The 22,812-nt window shown below is 36.9% G+C and overlaps 2 protein-coding genes across 5 annotated transcripts in view; both read left to right on the top strand.

Annotated features, from left to right (window-relative positions):
• The window catches only part of RAP1B (RAP1B, member of RAS oncogene family), a 37,728-nt gene extending 31,335 nt beyond the window's left edge, over nucleotides 1–6,393 (top strand). For all 3 annotated transcript variants that reach the window (XM_089524156.1, XM_089524157.1, XM_089524158.1), the window contains 3 exons: nucleotides 706–849; nucleotides 3,793–3,908; nucleotides 5,149–6,393. In XM_089524156.1, the coding sequence (XP_089380282.1) occupies nucleotides 706–849; nucleotides 3,793–3,879 (231 nt within the window). In that variant the 3' untranslated portion in view covers nucleotides 3,880–3,908; nucleotides 5,149–6,393. The remainder of the gene's footprint in view (nucleotides 1–705; nucleotides 850–3,792; nucleotides 3,909–5,148) is intronic.
• A 5,264-nt stretch (nucleotides 6,394–11,657) lies between these two features.
• Nucleotides 11,658–22,812, top strand: part of NUP107 (nucleoporin 107) — a 30,005-nt gene continuing 18,850 nt past the window's right edge. The window contains exons 1-9 of one of the 2 annotated variants that reach the window (XM_089524154.1): nucleotides 11,658–11,753; nucleotides 12,146–12,211; nucleotides 14,229–14,315; nucleotides 14,601–14,716; nucleotides 17,019–17,151; nucleotides 17,835–17,938; nucleotides 18,721–18,848; nucleotides 20,917–20,965; nucleotides 21,609–21,680. In XM_089524154.1, coding sequence (XP_089380280.1) covers nucleotides 12,148–12,211; nucleotides 14,229–14,315; nucleotides 14,601–14,716; nucleotides 17,019–17,151; nucleotides 17,835–17,938; nucleotides 18,721–18,848; nucleotides 20,917–20,965; nucleotides 21,609–21,680 — 753 coding nt within the window. In that variant the 5' untranslated portion in view covers nucleotides 11,658–11,753; nucleotides 12,146–12,147. The remainder of the gene's footprint in view (nucleotides 11,754–12,145; nucleotides 12,212–14,228; nucleotides 14,316–14,600; nucleotides 14,717–17,018; nucleotides 17,152–17,834; nucleotides 17,939–18,720; nucleotides 18,849–20,916; nucleotides 20,966–21,608; nucleotides 21,681–22,812) is intronic. The other variant, XM_089524155.1, reaches the window with a different exon arrangement.

Raw genomic sequence — 22,812 nt, 5'->3', positions numbered from 1 at the left:
AATGTTTATGATAATCAATAGTGCCCATTAAAAATAACCTGATTTTTTTGCTACTTAGAGATATATATATAGGTACCACTTCTTGAATGAACACGCCTAGAAACATTAAATTTTCACTAGAAGGGAACAATCTTCAAAACATTTTGCAGAAAAATATATCATATGATAGGTTAAGACCATCTAGCAATTTAACTTGTCAAGATTTTTATTAACTCTGTTGCTGTATATTGCAATATACTTTATAGCATCACCTGTCTGGGTGATGCTGATGTGGAGGGATCAAGGCAGGAGACAACTAAATTGTCCTGGTAGTCCCCAGGTAATTTTTTGAATAAGAACCGTGCAGTATATTCTCCATTATGATCCCATGAAACTTTCGCATCCCCATGGGGCATTTTCTCCAGTTATGAACTAGATAAATGAATTCCAGTTCCCTTACCCCACTTTCAGTTCTCTAAATATTGAGATAAAACAGAACTACGGTTGGCCCTCCACATTTGTGGCTTTGGCTTTTGCAGATTATTTGCAGTTTTGATTAATATGTTCTCTCTAGGTCCTCTAGTGCAACTCTGTCAGAAGTTGACCATACAGTTTTGCTGGAAAACCTAGAGGTTCCTAGAGAAAACACTTCTCTAGGCATTTCCCACAATAGCAGGTGTTCAATATGCTTATTTAATCTTTATGCATTACTCTTTATTATTTCAGGTACCAATGATTCTGGTTGGCAACAAGTGCGATTTGGAAGATGAAAGAGTTGTGGGGAAGGAACAAGGACAGAATTTAGCAAGACAGTGGAATAACTGTGCGTTTTTAGAGTCTTCTGCAAAATCAAAGATAAATGTTAATGAGGTAAGGATAAATATTCTAAGCTTTTAATTGAACTGTATTTGTTTTATCCAGCAGCCATGTAGTCATCATTAACAGCTCCTATTTTATTGCTCATAATATTAATCTTCTGACATTAAATTATACATAGGGTATGATTTGTGCTGAGGTCCTGTTGAAATCAACAGGATAATTCAGACTTTGGTAGTCTGGAAATGCTGTGTAAACTGCTATGGCCTATGTCAGAAGAATGTGTTATAGGTGTAATTAGTTTTCCTTGAATGAAGGACAAATATTATTTTAATACAGGTTGAGTCTCTCTTATGCAAAATGCTTGAGACCAGAAATGTTTGGGATTTCACATTTTTCTAGATTTTAGAATATTTGCATATACATAATAAGATATTTTGGAGATCGGACCCAAGTCTAATCATAAAATTTATTTATGATTTGTATATATTTTATACACATAGCCATAAGGTAATTTTATACATAATTTTTTTTAGTAATTTAATGCGTGAAACAAAGTTTGTGTACATTGAATCATCAGAAAGCAAAGGTATCGCTATGTTAACCACCCATGTGGACAATTTTGGAGTATTTTGGATTTTGAAATTTCAGATAAGGGCTGTTCAACCTATATTAAGCTTTCAGTGCTGTTTGCACTTTCCTAGAGTTTCTGGATTGAGATTTTGAATGTTACTACTTTATAATTTTTGTTGTTGTTTATATCCTTCTAATGTGATAGTTTCATTAGTATCTTCTTTGACGTAGTGCAGCCTTTCTATCCTGTAATTGTAATGTGGATTTCAAAAAACTAATTAGCAGTTCTAGACATCTAAATTTATTTTTGATGCATGGTCTTTAAGATTTGAAGTAAGTATTTTGGTTTAATTTGATAGTCAGGCAATATTTGTGATCACTGGTGATTCTCTTAAGTCTCAAAGAAGTCCAGGAAGAAGGAACATAAACTATCCTTTCATGAATTGTGGGGAAATGTAGTAGTAGTTAATCTGAGTGTTCAGAAAGTACAGTGCGTCCTCGCCTTACGCGGGGGATCCGTTCCGGATCCCTCCGCGTAAGGCTAATTCCGCCTATGCTCGAGCCCCATTGGAAACAATGGGGCTTGTGCGCGGTAGCGCGGGCGCGTGCGGGGCGCACACGCCCATTCAATTGAATGGGACGCTCTGCCCCGCGCGCGCCGCGGCTTGAGCGCATACGCTCAAGTCCGCGTATGGCGCGGGCGCACTGTATATATTTACTGGATTTATTTCTCAACCTTTCCCCCCAAAAGTGGAACTAAAGGCAGCTGACAACAAAATGTAATTAAAACAAACAAATTCAAATATTCAAAACACAGTGACCTAAATCCATTTGCTAGTCTCAGTCAGAGTAGGCCCATCAAATCACTGGATATTCTATGAATGTTGATTTAACAAGTTCCCATAGATTGGGTCTGTTCTGGGATTTAGATCAATTAGATAAAAAAAATACAGTTTAAAACACATCAGTGAGGAACATTAAAGTACTTCCACGGTAAAAAAGCCCCTTAACTTCTCATTTGCCAAATGCCTAAATAAATATGTTTTTGCCTGCTGGTAGGAGGATTGCAGGGTGGGAGCCTGCCATGGTAAATAGTTTCTCAGTCTGAGAACAGACTAAGACAGTTGACCCCAGACATATGGGAGAATACATTCTTTCATATAATCTGGACTAAACTGGACAAGGCTTTATAGTCATAGGCTGTACTTAGAATTGTACCTAAAAACAGGCCAGCAGCCATTGAATCATTAGTAGCATTTACCAGCCTTAATCATCAGTCACACTGTGGTGCTTTGACCAATAGAAGTTTCCAAACACTTTTAAAAAGTAACCTGTTGTACAGTAATCTAAACAGGGTGCATTTAAGACACAAATAGGACCTTCCTTCTTGTAGGTCCCTGCAGTTCCCGGAGAACTGAAGTGAGAATTCAAAGGGTCTTGCTTGTTCTTGTCATGTGGAACAGAGGGAGTTAGACATGTTGTCCAGTCTGTTTGTAGAACCATTGGACTCTTGCTTTTAAAAATGCTTACTAAAATACACTCATTGGCCTCATAGCAGTGTCTTGTGGTGCTAAGGCAAAAATGGATATTCTTTTTGAAGTTTATATCTTTTAAAGATTAGTAATTAAATGGTTGGAAAATGTTTTATAACAGAGTTTGGGAGGAACATTTTGCACTTCCTGAAGTTTTCCCACCCACCCCAAAAAGTGCCTTCAACACATGCATCCCTAGAATTGGCAAACTAGTTTTTAGATCTGATGTGACCAGTTCAGGGGTTTCCTGAGCTACCCAACAGGAGTTCTCGTTTAAAAGCATCAAATCCCCCCAAATGCTTTTTAACCATCAACGAATTTAAACTGTGTTGAGGAATCAGGGAGGTGTTTTGATTATCAGTGGCTGAAAGAAAGAAAAAATCTGAGAAAAATCCTCATAAATGAACAGATGTCACGTGGATGTCCTGCAACTGTGCCCCCAAAATTGCAGTATTAATACATATCCAGGCTACCCCTGGATATATTTTAATAATTGGTTAATTAATAGAATTGCATCCATTACCATACACATACAAATCTATAGAGACTTAAAACAGCAAGTCCACCCAATTACAAATTGTATTTTTGGTTTCTTGTGCAAGATTTCCAGAAAGGGAATAAATATTCATTCTAATTGGGAGCCTGCACACTTATGACATCTGTTGAAATTGGATCAGGCGATCTTATAGTGGTAGAAAAAGCAGATATCCCAATGTACTGCAGTGCAGGAAGAAGCCTAAGGTTTTATTTTTTTTGGTGGTGGTGGTTTGTTTTGGGATTTTTTTGGTATATTCTCATTTCACAGTAAAACATTTTCATCTTTGTAGCTTTTTGAAATCTAAAAATGACTAAACTTGTCAAATGTTTCATATATGATACTCCTTGTTTACAGATCTTTTATGACCTTGTGCGACAAATTAACAGAAAAACACCTGTGCCTGGAAAAGCACGCAAAAAGTCATCATGTCAGCTACTTTAATACATGTGTGTACTGTAGCACTGAGCCAGGTAAGACTGAGAGCAAACAATAATAATAATAATAACAACAACAATAATAAAATTTATTTGTATTCCGCCCCTCTGAGAACAATCGCCCCTCTGAGATAATGAAAGACTCATAGCCTATTTTTGAAGTGCTAATCAAGTTGATTGTTTGAAATATGTCTTGCATTAAATGGTTTTGATCTTTTAAATTTTGGTTTTGAGGGATAAGAGGGTACAAAACTGGCTACAGATGAAGAATTGTAACCTGTATGTAGGATGTATCTTAGTTCCAAACATACCCCTGTGCAAGCAGAAGGCATTTCTGTTCATAATAGAAGAGTCTCTGATTTTTATGCTTTTTTTCCTTACTCTGCTTCAATGACCTCTGATCTCTGCTCTTCTCAAGAATCTCTATTGCATGAGTACTACTGGCTCACAGCACCCCCAAAATAACTTTTATGCTGTGAGAAGAGGAAGGTAGGAAAACTCTGTTCTGAGAGACATAGTTGTGATCCAAGTCAATTGTTAGGTCTGAAAGAAAGAACATGAGATTAAGGACAAACTCAAAAATATGGGAAAGTGAAAATAATACAGAGGCTAAGTAGAGAGAGAGAAATTGGGGTGATAATGAACCCCATATTATACACTGTAAATAACAGTAAAACAAAGTCTATTTTGGGGAATATTAGTACAAATTTTGAAACTGTTACCCAATGAATGAGTGATTAAGCATGCACATGCAATTAGCATCAAAATGTAAGCCAGTTGGACAACATGTACAGCCAATACTGTTGTCACATTCTCAAAATTATGTTTAAAACAAAATATAGCAATAACTATATTTTAATTTCAGTAAAAAAGTAAACAAATGGGGTGAAGATGCAGCCTGAGTCTGGCAGAGAAGTTGTATGGCCTCCACATCTGGGGAAGTTGCCTGCCCCAGCATAAAATTTTCACCCTCTTGATAGAAGTGGAATATAAAGACGTACATGGATTATCTATACATATTTCAGTTCTCAAAGTCTGTGGATGTTCAGAACACTTTCTGGTTCATGTTTTCTCTGGGTTTGATTTTTATTATAAATATTTAATCCAGTTTGTTTGAAGATCCTAGCATAGCAGATGAATTATACTAAACACCAGGAGGATGAAAAGCCAGACTGCCACCTGAAATAAGAAATGTTTATAACACAGTGATTCTGCGTCATTGCCTAGATGCTATCTGAGTGCTAAATCTTCCTGGTTTCTTTCTTCATTGCTCTAGGTCTGAAAAACTGTTGCTGACTACAACAGTGCCAGCGTTCCAACTTTATTAAATCTACCAACATCTTAAATGGACTTTCCTGTGGTGGTACCCTAATGAAATGGATGACAGCTACTACATCAGTTTGCACATTCTAATCACTTTCCAGTGTCACAAGAGATTTTTACTTATAAATGATCTATGTGTATGCAACTGGTAAAACCAGAGCCTACATCCAGTATTACAGATAAGAGACATTGTTCATCCACCAATGTTGTACATGTATGAAAACTGTACTGTACCTGCAACAAACCCATACTTCCTATTGGAGAGTACAATAATGTAAATCCTAAAAGCACCACTATTTTAGCGTAATAAAAGAAAGTCCAAAGAGCTCCTATATAGACTACTCCAGATAACTTTGCTTCATTGGTATTTGTAGCTTACTGTAACTTTTTTAAAAGAAATACAGGATCATCATTGTATTGTACAAAAGCGCTTTGATTAACACAACAGCTATCTAGTTTTTTAATTTTAGGATAAAAACCTGTGGAGGCAGTGATCTAGTCTTATTAAAATGAGTCCTTTCAGTATAATGTCTGCCTAAAGACATTGCCTTTAATATCTGTTGGGAAGGAAATGTCCAGATTTTTCAACCTTTTATTGTATGTTTCCTTTTCCTTGTTTACATAGGGAACAATGTTTATAGTTGTGTGTACAGTGGGGGTCTACAACAAGAAGTGTATATTTTAAAACAATTTTTTAATGATTTAACAATTTTTTGTAAATCATTTTTGGGCTTCTGCAGCTGTAGATTCTCACTGTGAATTCCCTTGCTTGCTCATGCATAAGTGTATTTGCAATACCAAATATACAGGTTTAGTACTTTTGCCTGTTAGTGATTGTTTTACATGTGTAATGTTTTGGTTGAGATGTTAAATGGTGGACGAGTACTGTGGATGTGAATGTGGGAAGTAATTTTAATCATGTGTAATTGGTCCCAGGGCCTAAGTTGCAGTAATTACCTTTTTGCTGATTTATTTAACAATGCCTTGTTGCTTTGTATGCATTAACGTTTGGGTGTAAAGATTGCGTGTAAAATCCAACAGGGAGCCACAGTATTTAAATTGACCAACCTAATGTTACAACTGCTTTGAGGTGGCCAAATGTAAACTAAAAGCCTTAATTAAAAGTGGTGCAATTTTGTATGACTTAGCATCAGTAGTTCAATAAATTTGGATTGCCATGCAAGGGCTTGCATTACAACTAGCTGTAACTGAATGTTTTGTATCTCTTGCTGATGTCAACCACAAGGTGTTAAAACATTACTTGGACAAAAAGAATTTAGAACTGCAAGGAACTGTTATTTGTCTTTTATATAACACTTAGCCCAGTTTAACTAATAAGCCATCAAGGCTGTGCTAATCACTAATATTCCAATAACTTCCTGTTTCAACACAACTTTCTGGAATTGGATCAACCACCATTGCTGAGTATCTGTTTTAAGAAAGGTGAATTCTTCAAAGTCCCAGTACAGCACTGACCACTTTTTAATTTTACATCATATAAACATATCTCATAATGAGATTCATAACTCTGTTTTAGGATTAATATGTCCAATTTACCATTCAGAGTTTGTTATAATTTCACATGGTAACTGAGCACATCCTAATATGTTAGTACAAACATCCTGGAATATTTATTTTAAATTTGGTAAAATCAAACAATCTTTGAATTTTGCAAACCAAATTTTAATGATGCAGGCTGTTTGGACAGGTATGTCTTCAAGACAAACTAACAAAATATTCTAGATAGTAGTCAAGCATTGCATGATAGTAAATTCATAAGGTATTTTAATGTTATTTGTGACTCTACTTTGCATGACTTCAAATGTTTCTTCAGCTTTCTGAGGACTTCTCCAAAGCGGGCAAATGTGTTGGGATGTTGCAGAATTTTTTGTTGTAGTTCTCAGGGATTGTTTTAAAAATATCCCAATAACTTTTCCTGTTGTCCTGGAATATATTCTGCCAATTCCAAACACTATTTTAGTTTATTTTTCATTCCAAGACTAGAACAATATATTCCCTTTTCTTTCTTTCTTTCTTTCTTTCTTTCTTTCTTTCTTTCTTTCATTTATTCATTCATTACAGGGCTATAGAGCATCAGTGAAATTGCAGTTTTGTTCTCTAACTGTAATCACACACACACACACAAGCTCCAAGGAGCTATATTGCAAAACCTTGCATTTCTTTAGATCAAACTGGAAGGGTCCTGACATTGTCTAGATTTTCTAGATATAAAGAAGCATCTGGTTTCAGTAATAAGGATTCTTTCTCTTTAGAAATGAGATGGGGAAAGATTTTGCTGACTTCAAAAGCCCCTTAATTCATTTCATCTCAATGAACAACTGTACTCTTGAATAAGTGGCTTGTGTCTAGTGACCTAAAACCCAATCCTAACCAAAAGTCAAGCTGCATCTGCACCGCAGAAAGAATCCGGTTTGAGACCCCTTAAATGGTCATAGCTCCATGCTATGGAATTTTGGGAATTCCCAGAAGTCCATAGCACAGAGCCATGCCCATTAAAGCAGTCTCTTGGTAGTTTTTGCAAAAATCCAAGAGAACTAGACTTTAAGTAAAGAACCAATATAGTAATGTAACATTTATTGACTTCTCAGCACTGTGTCTTATTAGTAACTTAATTTTGGAGACGCATTCACGGCAACATTTCCACTCAAGCTAGTCACTTCAGTTCAATAAAGGTGGTTTTGGTTAATAAATTTTCATATTTCATACCTTAATTGATTTTAATTATTATCACTTGACTGGGCTTTTAATTTTAGAGCAGAAGGGATTTCTTCTTACACTCCATTTATGAAGTTCAGGAATGGTAAGGAGATCAGTAAAGACATGTAGCTTGTTTAGCTATGCTGGGATAGCAAAGGCACAACAGCAAGATATAGAATTGGCCCTAAAATTTCATTTTTGTTGAAAAGTACATATTTTCCTCTTAGAAAATGATAACTGCACATGGTATTTCTAAGTAATATGAAATATTGTGCCAGACACCTGTATATATTATCCTTCTGGTCAACCTTTTATGTACAATCCTACCTTTTCCATAAGATTTTAAAGAAATTGTGCCTTCTCCTATCTTCTTTAGTGAATGATGAGATCTGAGAGGGAAACACCAGCACTCATCTGTCTATAAAACTACATTGGAATGCTGCCAGGGTACTCCTGCTATCCCTTTCTAGCCAATAAATGGTCACAGTAGCATCCTGGTACATGCAAGCTGCTATGGATGGTGCTAAATGTTGTGCAAGGAGGTACTGAATACCTTCTTAACACCATCCAAAAAGGACACAGACACAAATGTATCCTCAACAAGAATCTAACCTGTATGTTTCAGTGCGAGCCTTAGCTGCAGCTCTGTTTAACTTACTCTAGCTATATTGTAAAATTGAGGGGCAGGTCCTCTGTCAGAATTGCTCTTTTTGCAACAATTGTGTAGATGTTTAGTTTTGGAGTATTCTTAGATCCATATTTATCAGTATAGTCCCGGTGGATTCCATGGCTTGGAGTACCTGGGGCCACCTCCAACTGGTCTGCCACACAGGGATAACTTAGTCATAATAGTTGATGTGAATGTAACCAAGTAGACTATTGCAATGCGCTCTGAAGACAACTCAGAAGCTACAGCTAGCTGAAATGCAACTGCTAGATTGCTGAACAGAACATTGTATAAAAACCATGCATAAAAAACATGTAAGCCAGTGAAACCTCGACAGATGACAGATGAATATCTTCAAGCAGTTTAAGGAAAGATGAGAGGCATAAGAAATTCAAAACAAAACACTAGCATTTGGAATGGCAACTACGTAGGAACTAAACAAGATCCTGAAATGTAAAGATGTAACATTTGAATACTAAAGTTAGACTTGTCCATGCCATCATACTTGTCATTTCTATGCATGGTTGTAAAAGCTGGATAGTGAAGAAAGCTGAAAGGAAGAACATGAACTCATTTGAAATGTGGCACTAGATGAAAGTTCTATGGATATTATGAAGTGCTACAACGACCAATAAGGGGTCCTAGAGCAAATCAAGACTTCTACTTTCCCTAGAAGCCAAGCTAACAAAACTGAGGCTGTCATACTTTGGCCATATCATGAGAAGACATGACTCACTGAAAAAGACAATAAGGCTTAAGTAAAGCAGAAGGAAAAGAGGCCTCAAGGTGGAAGAATATGCAAAAGGGGATTGTGTCTATTTATAATATAATATACAGTGGGCCCTCCTTACACGGACTTGCCATTTGCGGATTTGAGCATCTGTGGAAGCTAGTGGGGGGGAGGAGGAAGAGGCGGCATGGCAGCAGGAGGAGGAGGGAGAGGAGGAGGAGGAATGCGCACCAAGGTGAGGTGGTAGGAAGAGGAAGGCATGGTGTGTGAGGTGGGAGGAGGCGGCTGCGTGGCTGCGCTACCATTGAAGTAAATGGGACTTGAGTATATAAAAATTTTGGTATCCGCGGATACCGAGGGCCCACTGTATGTATGTATGTATAAATAAATAGACACAATCTATTTAAACTAATTAAATAGACACAACCCCTTTTTGCATATCCTCTGACCCTGAGGCCTTGCTATTCAACAGCAGAACAATACACAGATGAACATGCAAACCACTCCTTCCAACCTAGGGTCACACAGTATATGTGTGTGTGTGTGTGTGTGTGTGTGTATACATATCTCCATCCCACTCACTTCCATGCCAGCATTTTCTGAAGATGCCAGCCACAGATGATGGCAAAACGTCAGGAATAAACTTCTAGAATATGGCCACATAGCCCAAAAAACTTGCTAAAAACTACTCAGGTCCTCTGGTGGGCATTTACTCCAGTCAGCCAGGACTAGCCAGAGGACTTTCTCTTCAGCCGCCCCTAGACTGGAATGAGCTGCGGGAAGAGATTCGTTAGCTGAATACGCTGTCTGAATTTAAAACAGCATTGAAGATCAGTCTCTTCCAGAAGGCTTATCCAGATACTATTTAAATTGTGAATGTCAAATGATGATTTTAAATGTGAATTGTTTTAATAAGCGTGTATCTTATTTGTCATTTTAAACTGATGGGCATTTTAACTGATATGTTTTTAACTGAAGTCGTATGTTTGTTAATTGTTGTTCTTCCTCACCTGGATCCATAGGGAGAGGTGGGTATTATTATTATTATTATTATTATTATTATTATGACATTAGTATATAATAATGAGTTATGAATAATTGCATTATTATATTAATAGTAATTATTATTAAGTCAGTGTGGAATAGTGGTTTGAGCGTTGCACTATGACTCTGGAGACCAGGGTTCAAATCCCTGCTTGGCCATGTAGACTCACTGAGTGACCTTGGGAGAGTCACACTCTCTCAGCCTCAAAGGATGGTAATGGCCAAACCTCCTCTGATTAAACTTGCCACGAAAACCCTGTGATAGGCTTGCCTTAGGGTTGGTATTATTATTATTATTATTATTATTATTCAAAACACACATCTTTTTACTGATGATCCAAACAAGGACATAAGCCTTTATTCCCCCAATGCTACACACAAATGATTCTTCTTTTGAATGGCTTTGTTTTAAATTTTCTCAGTACCAATAGTAATGTAGTAATGTATATTTTAGTAACGTTTTAACTTTCTGTATGTTTTGGTTTTAGGGATTCAATTCAGAGGGCTTGACAGTGTTAAGTGACCAATTCATCATTAAAACACACTCATTATTATTAATAGTAATTAATAAAAGCTATTATATTACATTAGTATATTATGTATATATATATATACACACAGAGACACATACACATTAATAAACTAATATATTAAATACATTATTCTACAACTCTATATATACATACATACATACATATATATATATATACACATACACACACACACTTTACAATTATTATTATTAACGTTGTGGGCAAAGGACTGCTGGGCACCACCAATAAAGTCCTTCTTTAAGTACTACACTTAACAGTACTATAATCATATATATATATATATATATATATATATGATAATAATGATAATAAATTTAATATTATAATGTATTTAATATAATTATTATTATTATTATTTATATTCTGCTTTTTCGCAGAGGAATCAACAAAGCGGATTACAACAGTTATATATTATTAGTATGATATATAGACACATATATTAATAAATACACTAACATATATTAAATACATTATATTATTATTATTATTATTATCATTAACCTTCTGGGCCAGAGCCCTCCTTTCTTCTATAGGCTCCTTCCCCATCTGCGCCTGTGTCAGCGGTCCTCCTCGCCTGCAGGTGGCGCTGTGAGCGGCGCTCTACATTACCCTTTCATACCAAACTCGACAGCGTGCAGCCCAGTAGACGGCGTTTCCGGTATATAAACATAGATGCATGTGGCTAAGTTACTTAGGCAACCTTCCTAGAGCGCCTACACGTCCCTCACTCCCAAGGGATCGTCCAGGAAGTGCTTCCGGTTTCTGGGTTTTACTTCCGGCTCATGGTTAAGCGCACCCTGAGGGCGGGAAGTCTTATGGAGCAGAGGCTGTCTGGAGGCAGGCAAGTGAGTGCCGTTGAACGTGTGAACGCGCTATTAACGCGTGTCAAGGGACTAAATGCGTTTTCCCGCCTGCGGAAAGCAGCAGAGGGCTTCTCCTTCGTAGAGTCTTAAGGGCTGCAGGAATAATAGGGTTTGACACCGCTTTTTAAGTGCTGTGGAATCCTGGGATTTGTAGTTTCTCTACGTTGCTGTTGTTATTCTGTGCTGCTTTGTCAGCCTCGCTTTATCATCTTCCGTTTTTAGTGTCTCTGGCTGTTTATGTTTCTCATTTAAAGCAACTGCCACCCCTCCATTGAGGAAAAGGAGACAAAGCTCTCTGCCCAGTTGCTCTGCTTTAAAGTGCCATAAAGGATTTAATGATTTCATTTGTTCTCCCCCCCCCCCCCCTCTCTTAGGAATGTCTTCTCCACAAGAAATGGCTCAGCCAGTTTGGAAGCAGAGCTCTCAGAAAAAAGTCTCTAGTATCCTTTTTAATGCAAATCTACAGTAATATTAATATTAATAATAATAATAATGCCTGTTGGAGTGGTCCAAATGTTTGCATTTCTAATACAATTCTTATTCTAGTAAGTTACTCCTGTTTGTTCTTAATTGTATGTATGTAACATAAACAAAAACATCCTCAGAATTATCTCTCATCGGGAGCTTCTTCTAATCTGAATTTTATCATCAAGGTTATTATATTAACCAAGGAAATGGCTAGGGATCTCAGGAAATACAGTTAAAATGTATTATATGTATGTATAGGGTCACTATAAGTCAGAAATGACTTCAAGACACACAACAACAACAACAACGTCACTTGAAGAAGAATGCTAAACATGCAGTTTTATGTATATTTAGACAAGGACTCAGTTTTCCTCCTAGCAGGCAAAAGCCCTTTGTACTCAAACAAGCTTTCAGGAACTGCTAGCTTATTGAGTGATGCCTTTTCTCTATTAGTAGGTTTTTTTAACTCCCTAATTTAATTGTGTTTAAATATTAGAAGTTGTTTTATGTGTTTAAAGGTAAAGTCCCCTGACATGACTGTCCACTCGTAAATGACCTTAGGGGTTGGTGCTCATCTCTATTACTAAGCCGAAGGGCCAGTGTTGTCTGAAGATGACTCTTGTGGTCATGCTGCCAGAATGACTGCACCGAACGCTGTTACCTTCCCACCCAAGTGATACCTATTTATCTACTTGTGTTTGCATGCTTTTGAACTGTTGGGTTCAAAAGCTGGGACTAGTGACAGGAGCTCACCCCATCATGCAGCATTCAGGCCTCAAAGTACCAACCTTCCAAGCTTCCGATCATCAGACTTGGCATCTTAACCACTAAGACACCACATCCCTCTTTATGTGTTTACATTTATTTGGGGGGGATTTCTCCCAAAGCAAATACAGTTGGCCCTTCTTATACACAGATTTTTTATACACGGATTCAAACATCCACAGTTTGAAAATGTTCCAAAAAAGTGTAAATTTCAAATATCAAACTTTGATTTTCCATTTTTTATAAGGGACACCATTTTGCTATGTCGTTATATTTAATGGGACTTGAGCATACACGGATTTTGTTATCCACGGGGGATCTTGGAACCAAACCCCAGCGTATAACAAGGGTCTACTCTACCTTCATAGAGCCAGCATGGTGTAGTACTTTGAGTTTTGGACTATGGCTGCTCAGCCAAGGAAACCCCCTGGGTAATGTTAATAAATAATAATAGTAGAACTTTTATTTATAGCCCGCTTTTTGTTAAGACAATCAAAGTGGTGTATATCATTAAAATAATACAACAATATATACACAATATCTCCCCCCCCCTTAAAAAGAATTAAACAGTTAAGGATTAAAATTACATAAACATTAAAATCAAAGACAGTGGGTGAAATCCTAGCAAATGTGGGAGAGATCACTTTGGCCAAGTGCTATTCCGGGAAGGCCTGCCAGAAGAGATCTGTCTTGACAGCTTTCTTGAAGCTGTTTAAGTTGGTAATTTGATTGATCTCGTCCGGCAGGCCATTGTTAAGCAAGTCACACTCTCTCAGCTTCAGAGGGATGTAAAGGATACCCCTCCCTCCGAATAAGTCTTGCCAAGGATATCCCATGATACGTTCTTCTTAGGGTCTGCATAAGTTTGAAAGGACCTGAAGGGACACAACAGCAGCAACAACAAATATCTTCAGAAAAGACTGTTTCACCTTCAGGAAAGAGAAGTGTAAATGCTACCTTCATCTTTCTCTGTTTATTATCTGTCCTCCCTCCCATCTGATATAATTTGCATTTTTTAAAAAATAATTTCCACTTCATCTAGTTTCAGCCAAGGTTTTGTGGAAAAGATGGATTTGGGGAAAGGATTTAAAAAGGAAGAGAGGGAAAGAAAGAGGTGGCCCTGCCTAGATGATCTTGTCATGAGATCTGTTATAGCCAGAGATCTCTGGATAATGAAACACAATGTAGAAACTTTATTTTCTTAACTTGATTCCATTTTCTTAGTCCTTGCTTCCCTAGATGACAGTTTAAGTGGCATGGCAACAAGAGGAGTGACAGTTCCCAGGACTCCAGGACTATATTCTCACCCCTGTAAGCTCTTTTGTACTTAATGCCCTGCTTTATTTACAGTTCAAATGCTTGTTTTATTTCGGGAATTTTACTAATGTTGTAAATGTTTACATAGCGTGTTTTTCTTTCCCTCAGTCAAAATTCAATTAAGTTAGTATCTTTTAAAGATAAGAGTTTTGAGCACAAGAAAATGGTTCTTTTTGTAATGCAAGTACAGAAATTTATTTATCTCACTAGAGAGACTGACAAATGTCATGACTTGATCCTATTTCTCTTTGAAAAAAATACTGTAATATTTTTCCCCAGTTACTCCACAAAGCCGGAGTTCAATGAAGCAACCAAACATGTCTACCATTCTGGGCACAGGGGGGAAATCTCCTTATCTTGTGCATACTCCTGGGCGTCTTGGAAATTTATCTATGGTAAGAACATGCTAACTTGGAATGGGCTGCATGGAGTATGTATGACAGCTGAATCTCCCATCCTTCACAGTGAACTTACACACCATTAACAATACAGTCTAGTTCAAAAAAGCTTACTGAAAAGTAAATTCTGCTGTCTGTAGTGGAGTATTCTTCTGGATAGCTAATGACAGAAGCTAATTGGATTAGCAGTATAGTATTATTATTTTTTTCCTAAAATTGGTTCTAATTCTCCTTTCTGTGGAGGTAGAATTCAAAGACATAGCCATGTTAGTCTGTATCAGTATGCAAAGGGATCTTGTAGCATCTTTGAGACTGGCTGAGAGAAAGATGTAGCATAATCTTTCAAAGATAAAAGCCCAGGTCAACTTATTTATGGGTCACTATGGTAATGTGATAGCAGCTCTTTCAGATTTCCCCATGCAGTTTGTTTCTCTCTTGAGCCAAGCAGAAAGAGTCCTGGGTGACTGATTAATATTGCTGTTTGTTTAAGAGTCCCTCTTCACTGTCTGGGGAGTGAAGGCTGAAACAAAAGCTGAAACGTCGAAGCAAAAAGCCTCAATGAAAGTCCCTCTTGCTGCACGCACACATACACACACACAGGAGCCTCCAAGTTTAACCCTCGACTTATCCATGGGTCATGGCAAAATCCATAACTTTGGCCACAAAACCTGCCTTTGACTTATACATGAGGTCGACTTATAGTCGAGTATGATTTTTGTTGTTTAAGGTTTCTCTGAGCTTGTTGATAACTACTTCTTTTCTCATTGGCCTTAGTTTTCTTATATAACTATCAGTAATCACATCTTGATTTTACTGCTGGAGAAATATAAAGAGTGGCCAAATTTTTTCTTTTAATAATACTTTATAAATTACATTATAGAGCATAAAATCATACAAAATTAACAATATTCCCTTCCATAATTAATTAATTTTCATTTCCCATGAAACAGCTTTTTAAGAGCGGTTTTGATTTTAACTATCCCCTAGTTTAGAGAAGCTGTATCAGATTAATAATATTTATAATAGTTAGGAATGAGTTATATAGTTAGCTTGAAGAACCAGAATTATCACCTCACCTGCTCTAGCGTACTGCTAAAACATGCTTTCATTTTGGAGACTAAACATGAAAAGCTCTGCCATTATGTGATTGTGACATCATTGACTTGTTGACTGTAGTTATTGCTAGTAAAGTAACTGCTCCTCAGCTAGCAACTATTACAGTGTCCCAGCTTTCACCTTGAAAGCTACAAAAGCTTGTCATGTTTTCAAAGTAAGAAAGTTTCAGTCTTTGAATGAATGGAAGATGCAGGCTTTGTTTATACTCTTGCTAAGGTTGACATTTCATTGCTGATAGTTTTGCTATCATTTTGCATGCCATAATATCTTGTGTTGACACTACAGTCCTTGAAGGACAATAAGCAATGTGGGGCTTCTTTTTCTTAAAGCTTTTAAGGGCTTCTGTTACTTTCCTGTTGCTCAGAATGTTTTAGGGGGCATTTTACTGTTTGTTTCTGGGTGTGTGTGGAGATACAGTGTTGTGTCTTATTTTCAGTTCATGAGCTAATAAAATAACATGTTTTGGTGGCAGCCATGTAATTTTGTGGCAAATAATTAATGAATATAAAGCATTAGTAGATAGAAATGATGGTCATGAAGGAACTTTTCTTCTTTCCAATACATTTTTAGGGAGTCTAGGAGTCCACAGCATGGGTGTGTGTCACTGATGTGGGAGACGCAAGGAGTTCAGAAGTTGGGATTGCTGTATTTGAGTGACATTTTTGTTTGCTTGTTCACACATGCACTTTGAAGAGATGAAGAAGGCTAGACACCTAGAGCAGAGCCAAGAAGTAGAACAGACTTTATTCTAGCACTGCCATTCCATCTTCTCTGCATCCTCTCTTTTGATTCCTCATGTGGCAGGATTTTCTCTACAACAAAACAAACTTTGTTCCCAAAACAGAGGAGGCAAATGCTGCCTCGTCCAACACTTGTTTCACACTGCAGACCTCCTGTGGCTCTCTTGTCTCTCCATCCACCAATGTTTCTTGACTCAGCACTTTATCCTGCACTGATTTTCCCAAAATTGACCTTACTTCTAGGCATGTCTAGTGTTCCTAGGATGTATGAGAGAGTGCCTGTTTTCACCATGACTTTAGTAAAGACATTTATTTTGTTTGGCTCGACTGACTTCATTACCAAACAATAATTCATATAATAAACTATTATACTGTCAAACCATTGGATTTGAATCCAGGCTTTATTCTTTATCCTTCATTATTCTTTCTTCTGTATTGTTCAGTTAGATGACAATGACTGCACAACTGCACTCACTCCTCCACATTCAGTGATGTTCACAAATTTAGACTACAGTGCAACAGAAGATGTCACTAAGAGTGCTGTTTTGTTGAATGAGGATGATCCTGGGGAAGCAGGTATGAGATTACTTTTCACCTTTGTGCTTTTTTTACATACATATTTAGCACAGTTTTGGTGTTCTGTTAATGAGCTACATAATCTGTGGGGTCCAGCTAGGGTAGACCTGCTGAATGGAACACATAAATAAAGGTTAATAATAATAATAATAATAATAATAATAATAATGTAAATCCCATTAATTCAGTGGGTCTTCTGTAGCTGAAATGAGTGACTGAATTTATGTCTGAGTGGTTTACACTAGGTCATCCAGTTTGATTTGTTTTACAATTATAGAAAAACAGTTCCTTAGGGAAATGGCCATATTTAGTATAATGCTAAGTGTCTCAGATATACATATGATACACTTGAAGATGTTAGGCAAACCACATATGCATTACTACATACTTGGGATGACAACAGTGGGTTATTTTGTTTTGGTATGGTGACTTGGATTTATTATGAGTGAATAATTCATGTTATAACTCTGACTTAAGAAGTGTTAGAATCATCCTATGAAGACACTCATTTTACCATTCTAAAAACCTTTCAGGACACCTTGCTACAATAATCCACTGTGAAATGTAGTACTTAGTGTGTACAGTTATTAGAAAAAATAATTTAAACATTACCTTATTACAAGCTAGAATTTTTAAAAGTAAAGCTGTTCTAATATGTACTTTTTTCTCTTTTGTGACTGTAGCTACTAGGAGCATGTACTCCGATTTTCTGCATTTGTTGTTAAAGCACACTTCAAATACCATTTTTGAACTTACAGATGAGTATGAAGATATTTGCAGTAGCCAGGTATTTTTTGTTTTTGTTATATTTTAACTCATTCATTCATTACTTGATTTAGTAATTTCCCATCAGTGAATAATTACAGAACTTGTACAGCAGATGTGGCATTCATTAAACATTAAAGCATATATGCTTAAGATGAAGCTAGTAGCTACTTGGTATTTTTGGCTGTAAAGGAAGTGTTAAATGACATATGATGCGTTGAGCACGCAACATAAAGGCAGTTTATCTATGGCTCTTCCATTTCTCTTTTCTACTTGTTATATTGCACTTTTGACTGTATATTTCTTCGGACAGGACCTTGCCCATCTCTTTTTTTCTGCTTACACTGTGAAGAAAGAGAGAACAGGCTAGCCTCATGAGGCTAACATTTGAGCCCTGGACCAACCACAGGTTGCACCTGTTCCAAACCCTCAGCCCAGAACTGAAAGTGGTTACAAGTGCATTTCCAGTTTTGTAAAAAAAACCAACAATAACACAAACATTTTGTTAAACAAGACAAAGGAGAGAGGCACCTTATTTTAAAGGATAATTGCCTCTCCTGGGGATTCCAGGAGATGCAGTCCCTTTTTGTCCCCTGAACTGTTTTCAGTAGGGGATTTTCTGGGGTAGCACAAAATAGCCTGTGTCAGGGGGAGTGCATGACACCTGCAGGCTGTATGAGTCCCAACTCTGCTATAAAGCCAGCTACAGATACACATATACACACTATTTTATGGATGATAAAATATTATGTATTAGGTGAAACAATGTAGACTAAATGAAGGTTTCTGATTTTTAAATATCAGGTAAACATTCTTCAAAAAATAGTATACCGAGCAACTCCTGGACAACAAAAATTTTCAAAAACTGCCAGTGTGTTGTGGCTTCTCAAGCAAGAGATGGTAACATGGAGACTTGTGTCCTCAATTTACAGGTAAACCACCCCAAAGAATGCTTGGTTCCCTGCCCTTCGCTCATTAATTTAGTATAGTGTGGTCTTTTAGATTGCAGATCTAGACACCTGAGTGTAGATTATATATGATGCTTCCATGAATTATATATGTTTTATGTCTTATAAGACAGCACTGAATGCATGTGAAACAGTAAGAAAACAAAGTGGTTTTTTTTCTGTGTAGGGACCTATGCAGATTTTTCAAAAGCTTTTCATAAGCTTGCAGTGCTGTCCTATGTGTTCTTACTTAGTGGCTTCTCACCATGTTCAGTGGGATATTGTTATTGTGTGCCCTCAAGTTATTTCTGATTTCTGGCAATGCAAAATCTGGGATTTTATTGGCAAAATTTGTTTAGAGGGTATGACAGATTCTGACAGGCTGGCTCTGAAGTTCCAACACTTGGAATCCTGTTACTCACCCTGTCTTTGTTCCCCATTTAATCCCTTCCTAGACTGGGTACTTGGGCCTCAGGCTGACCCCTTTTATGTGGGCTATGTTGTGGTGGTGGGTTTGCTGTGGTTAGCATGACTAGCCCTCCTCCAAATTTAATATGAACAGATGGAGAAAATGGTAAAAACAAACAAGTGGAAGTTTATTAAGACATAGGTAATCAATATATTAACTCTGCAATTCCCAATCAATTTTAGCTCTTTAAACTTCCAGTCAGTTCTTTCCTCTAGCTGACTATCCTATCTGTACACTATCTATTCTTTACTGTCGCATCCTTTCCCTGTCTGGCCTCTCACAGAAACAAACCTCTGTTTTGTTACAATTTTTCTCCACCTTGCTTACAGAATTGGTTTGTATGCCTTCCGCTGAGGCTGAGAATAGTGCAGCCTACATATTGTGTTTTTAAACCATATTGCCCAGTTGCCTAACTAGCTATTAGCTTGATTAGAAATTTTTATTTAAAAAGAATAAAATTTCAGTCTTCAGGTCACTGACACTGATATTTGTGGAATAACATCATAAAAGCAGCAACATTTTATTAAAACAACCCATTTTTTTGTAAATAAATTGTTAATAAATTTAAACAACCCATTTATCTGTAAATAAATTGTTAATTGAGCTAGGCAATACCCCAAGGCAAAACCGAATACAGCTTCAGTAACAAAATATTATGAAATAAAATGATTTAATTCCAGATGCTGAAAAGCAACTCAGATCAAATGGTCTTAATATTCTAAAGTTGGAATGTATATAACATGTCTCCTTCCATATGCTGGTGTGCAAGTCTCATTAGCCCTATCCCTGTAGCCATGATAAGGGATGAAAATAGCACTCCAATAAGATCTAGAGAACCACATTCCCCACCTTTGTTTTAACGATATCCAGCCTCTTCATTGAATTACTAGAACAAAAGTGGGATCTGCCTTTCTAGATATTTGGACTCAAGCTCCATTTATCCTGGACCATTGGTCATGTGGCCTTGGTGGCAGTTGGAATCCAGAAATATCTGGAAGGATCACCAATTACTCACAATTGCTAAAGGGAAAAAGAGATTCAGTACTTAGGGAGAAGTCAACCTTTCCTTCTTCTGCTATGTGTTTTACTAGTATAGTTGGTGTGAAGAAACTATTGCCATTCTTACTAGACTACCTTTTCCCTGTATTCTGTATGTTGACATTTTTGACTACTGTCAAGTTGTGCTTTGAAGATAGTAGTGAATTAATAGGAGAATAAAGGAGTTGAGTGAAAGATGCAGTGTCACCTATTTTGGAAGATATGTACAAAAGAAAATATACAGATACACAGGAGCTGTTTCTGGCATGGAGAATCCCAATAAGCCCTGAGTAGAACTTGTAAGAAATATAACTTGCAAGACAATGTGGGCCTGCATGGGGATAAGAGATCTTTCAGTTTCCATAACACTGGATAAGTCTAGGTGGAAGAAGGGGGAAACAAAGCTAAGAGAATCTCTTGTATATAGACAGTGTACGTATGACTGTGAGAATCATGTCCAAATATTTTCATTTGTTTTTAGGTATTGAAAAATAACATGTAATGCTAATCTGCATTATTATTTTTTTCTCTTTCCTTTAAATCCAGGGATAGGATACAGTCTGCTTTGGAAGATGAAACCATGTTTGATGTTGCAGTAAGTTTTGTTACAATCATTTCCTATAAAAGGATTTGTTGTTATTGTGTGCTTTAGTTTCCAACTTATGGTGACCCTGTTATAGGTTTTTCTTGACAAGATTTATTCAGAGGAGGTTTGCCATTGCCTTCCCCTGAGGCTGAGAACATGGATCTTGTCCAAGGTTTAATGGGTTTAATGGCTGAGGGGGAATCGAACCCTGGTCTCCAGAGTCACAGTCCAGCTCAAACCACTATGCCACACTGGCTCAAGTCTAAACACATGACAAGTGTTGCACTGTTTGAAATGTAATGGAGCATAGACATGAAGCTATGGAATGAAATACTTAAAATAGCTTTGAAATTCTCAAATATTATCTAAATGTCCAAAACATTTAAGTAGAGCACTGTGCAAATGGACTCCTACTCACAGAAAAGAAATCTGCCTTCCCATAGCAGTCCCCACTCACATGTACTATAATCTTCATGAAGCCCTCTCATTCTCTGGACTAGTCTTAGGGAGGAGGTTACAGCAGAAAGGGGGAATCCACTTTGCTTACAGATCCTATTCCACTGGATGCAACCAAGAGAAAAAAGATTGTCACTTAGCTGAACAAAAACTATTTGTTGATCACTCATCTGAAGATGAATGTATTGTTCCCTAGGTTATAAATGCTAGTGAAAAGACTGCTGTAAACAACCTGTTCCAGAGAGATTCATTGGTTCGACAAAGTCAGGTATGATTTAAAAGAATGCTTTTTTTTTTTAAGAATTAGGCTGCACTTACTTTTGAATACATCCACTTAACCCAGTTGTATCTGCTTCCAATTAAATATGCATTAGATCTGGCTACCTATTCTTCTGAATAAATTGCCAGACTTTATTAGTTCATATGATTGTTTGGTAGGAGGCAAATGCTTTTCCATTCTTCCTAATGTAGAGAAGCAAAACAGATTTGTTGTACTTAACAACATTTACAATATTTATCTTAACATATTTAAAATAGGTAAATGCACAGCTATACTACAGCTTCTTTTTATTCATGAGTGTTGGCAACTATGTAAGATACTTAAATACAGGGCTTTGCTATTTGTTAGTTTCAATAAAATGTTTCTAAATTGCCCTACATTTTTAGGATACCTGGCCAGTAAGCCATACATAATAAAACACACAATGGCTAAGTATAGTCATAGACATTAATATTGTATTGTTCTATAATATTTCTTATTATAATACAGTTGAAGAATGGTTAGAAGGTATACCTAAATTAAAATGTTTGGGTCAACTATTTTATGAGCTGCTGAAAAGCTTGTATTGTCAGTGGCAGTCATATGTCGGTGGGGTAAAATTCCACAGTTAGTATGCCACTACTGAGAAGATTCTGTTCTTGTCTTTATTCTGACTCTGCAGACTTTAAGTGTGGGCAGGTTACTATAGGGAAGGGCACTCTTCCAAGCAATTAGTTGTCAGGCTGTTTGAGGCTTTACAGGTGAACATCAGTACCTTGAACTGGACTTGGATATAGCTCTTTCAGAATCCATCTAAATTTATTCGTTATGCACTCTGTGTACTGAATTTTGCAAGAGCTAAACGTTTGAAATCATTTTCAAGGATAAGCTCAGCTATAATGTTGCAGGAATCCATTCAGGAAGTTATCAGAGCATAAAACAAGCTTGCCAAGGAATGATGCTACAGACATAACTGAGTTAATAAAGCCTCTAACAAAGAAGCTTCTTTTTACAAAGTCTTTACTGGGGTTTGGTTCCAGGACCCCCCATAGATGTCAAAATCTGTGAATGTTCAAATCCTGTTTAAAACAATGGTGTAGTAATATGGTGTCACTTATATAAAATGGCAAAATCAAAGTTT

This window comes from Sceloporus occidentalis, unplaced genomic scaffold, assembly GCF_023333645.1.
Source record: "Sceloporus occidentalis isolate IW3139 unplaced genomic scaffold, rSceOcc1.0.p SCAF_5, whole genome shotgun sequence".
Lineage (NCBI taxonomy): Eukaryota > Metazoa > Chordata > Lepidosauria > Squamata > Phrynosomatidae > Sceloporus > Sceloporus occidentalis.
This window is presented reverse-complemented; position numbering and strand designations above follow the sequence as displayed.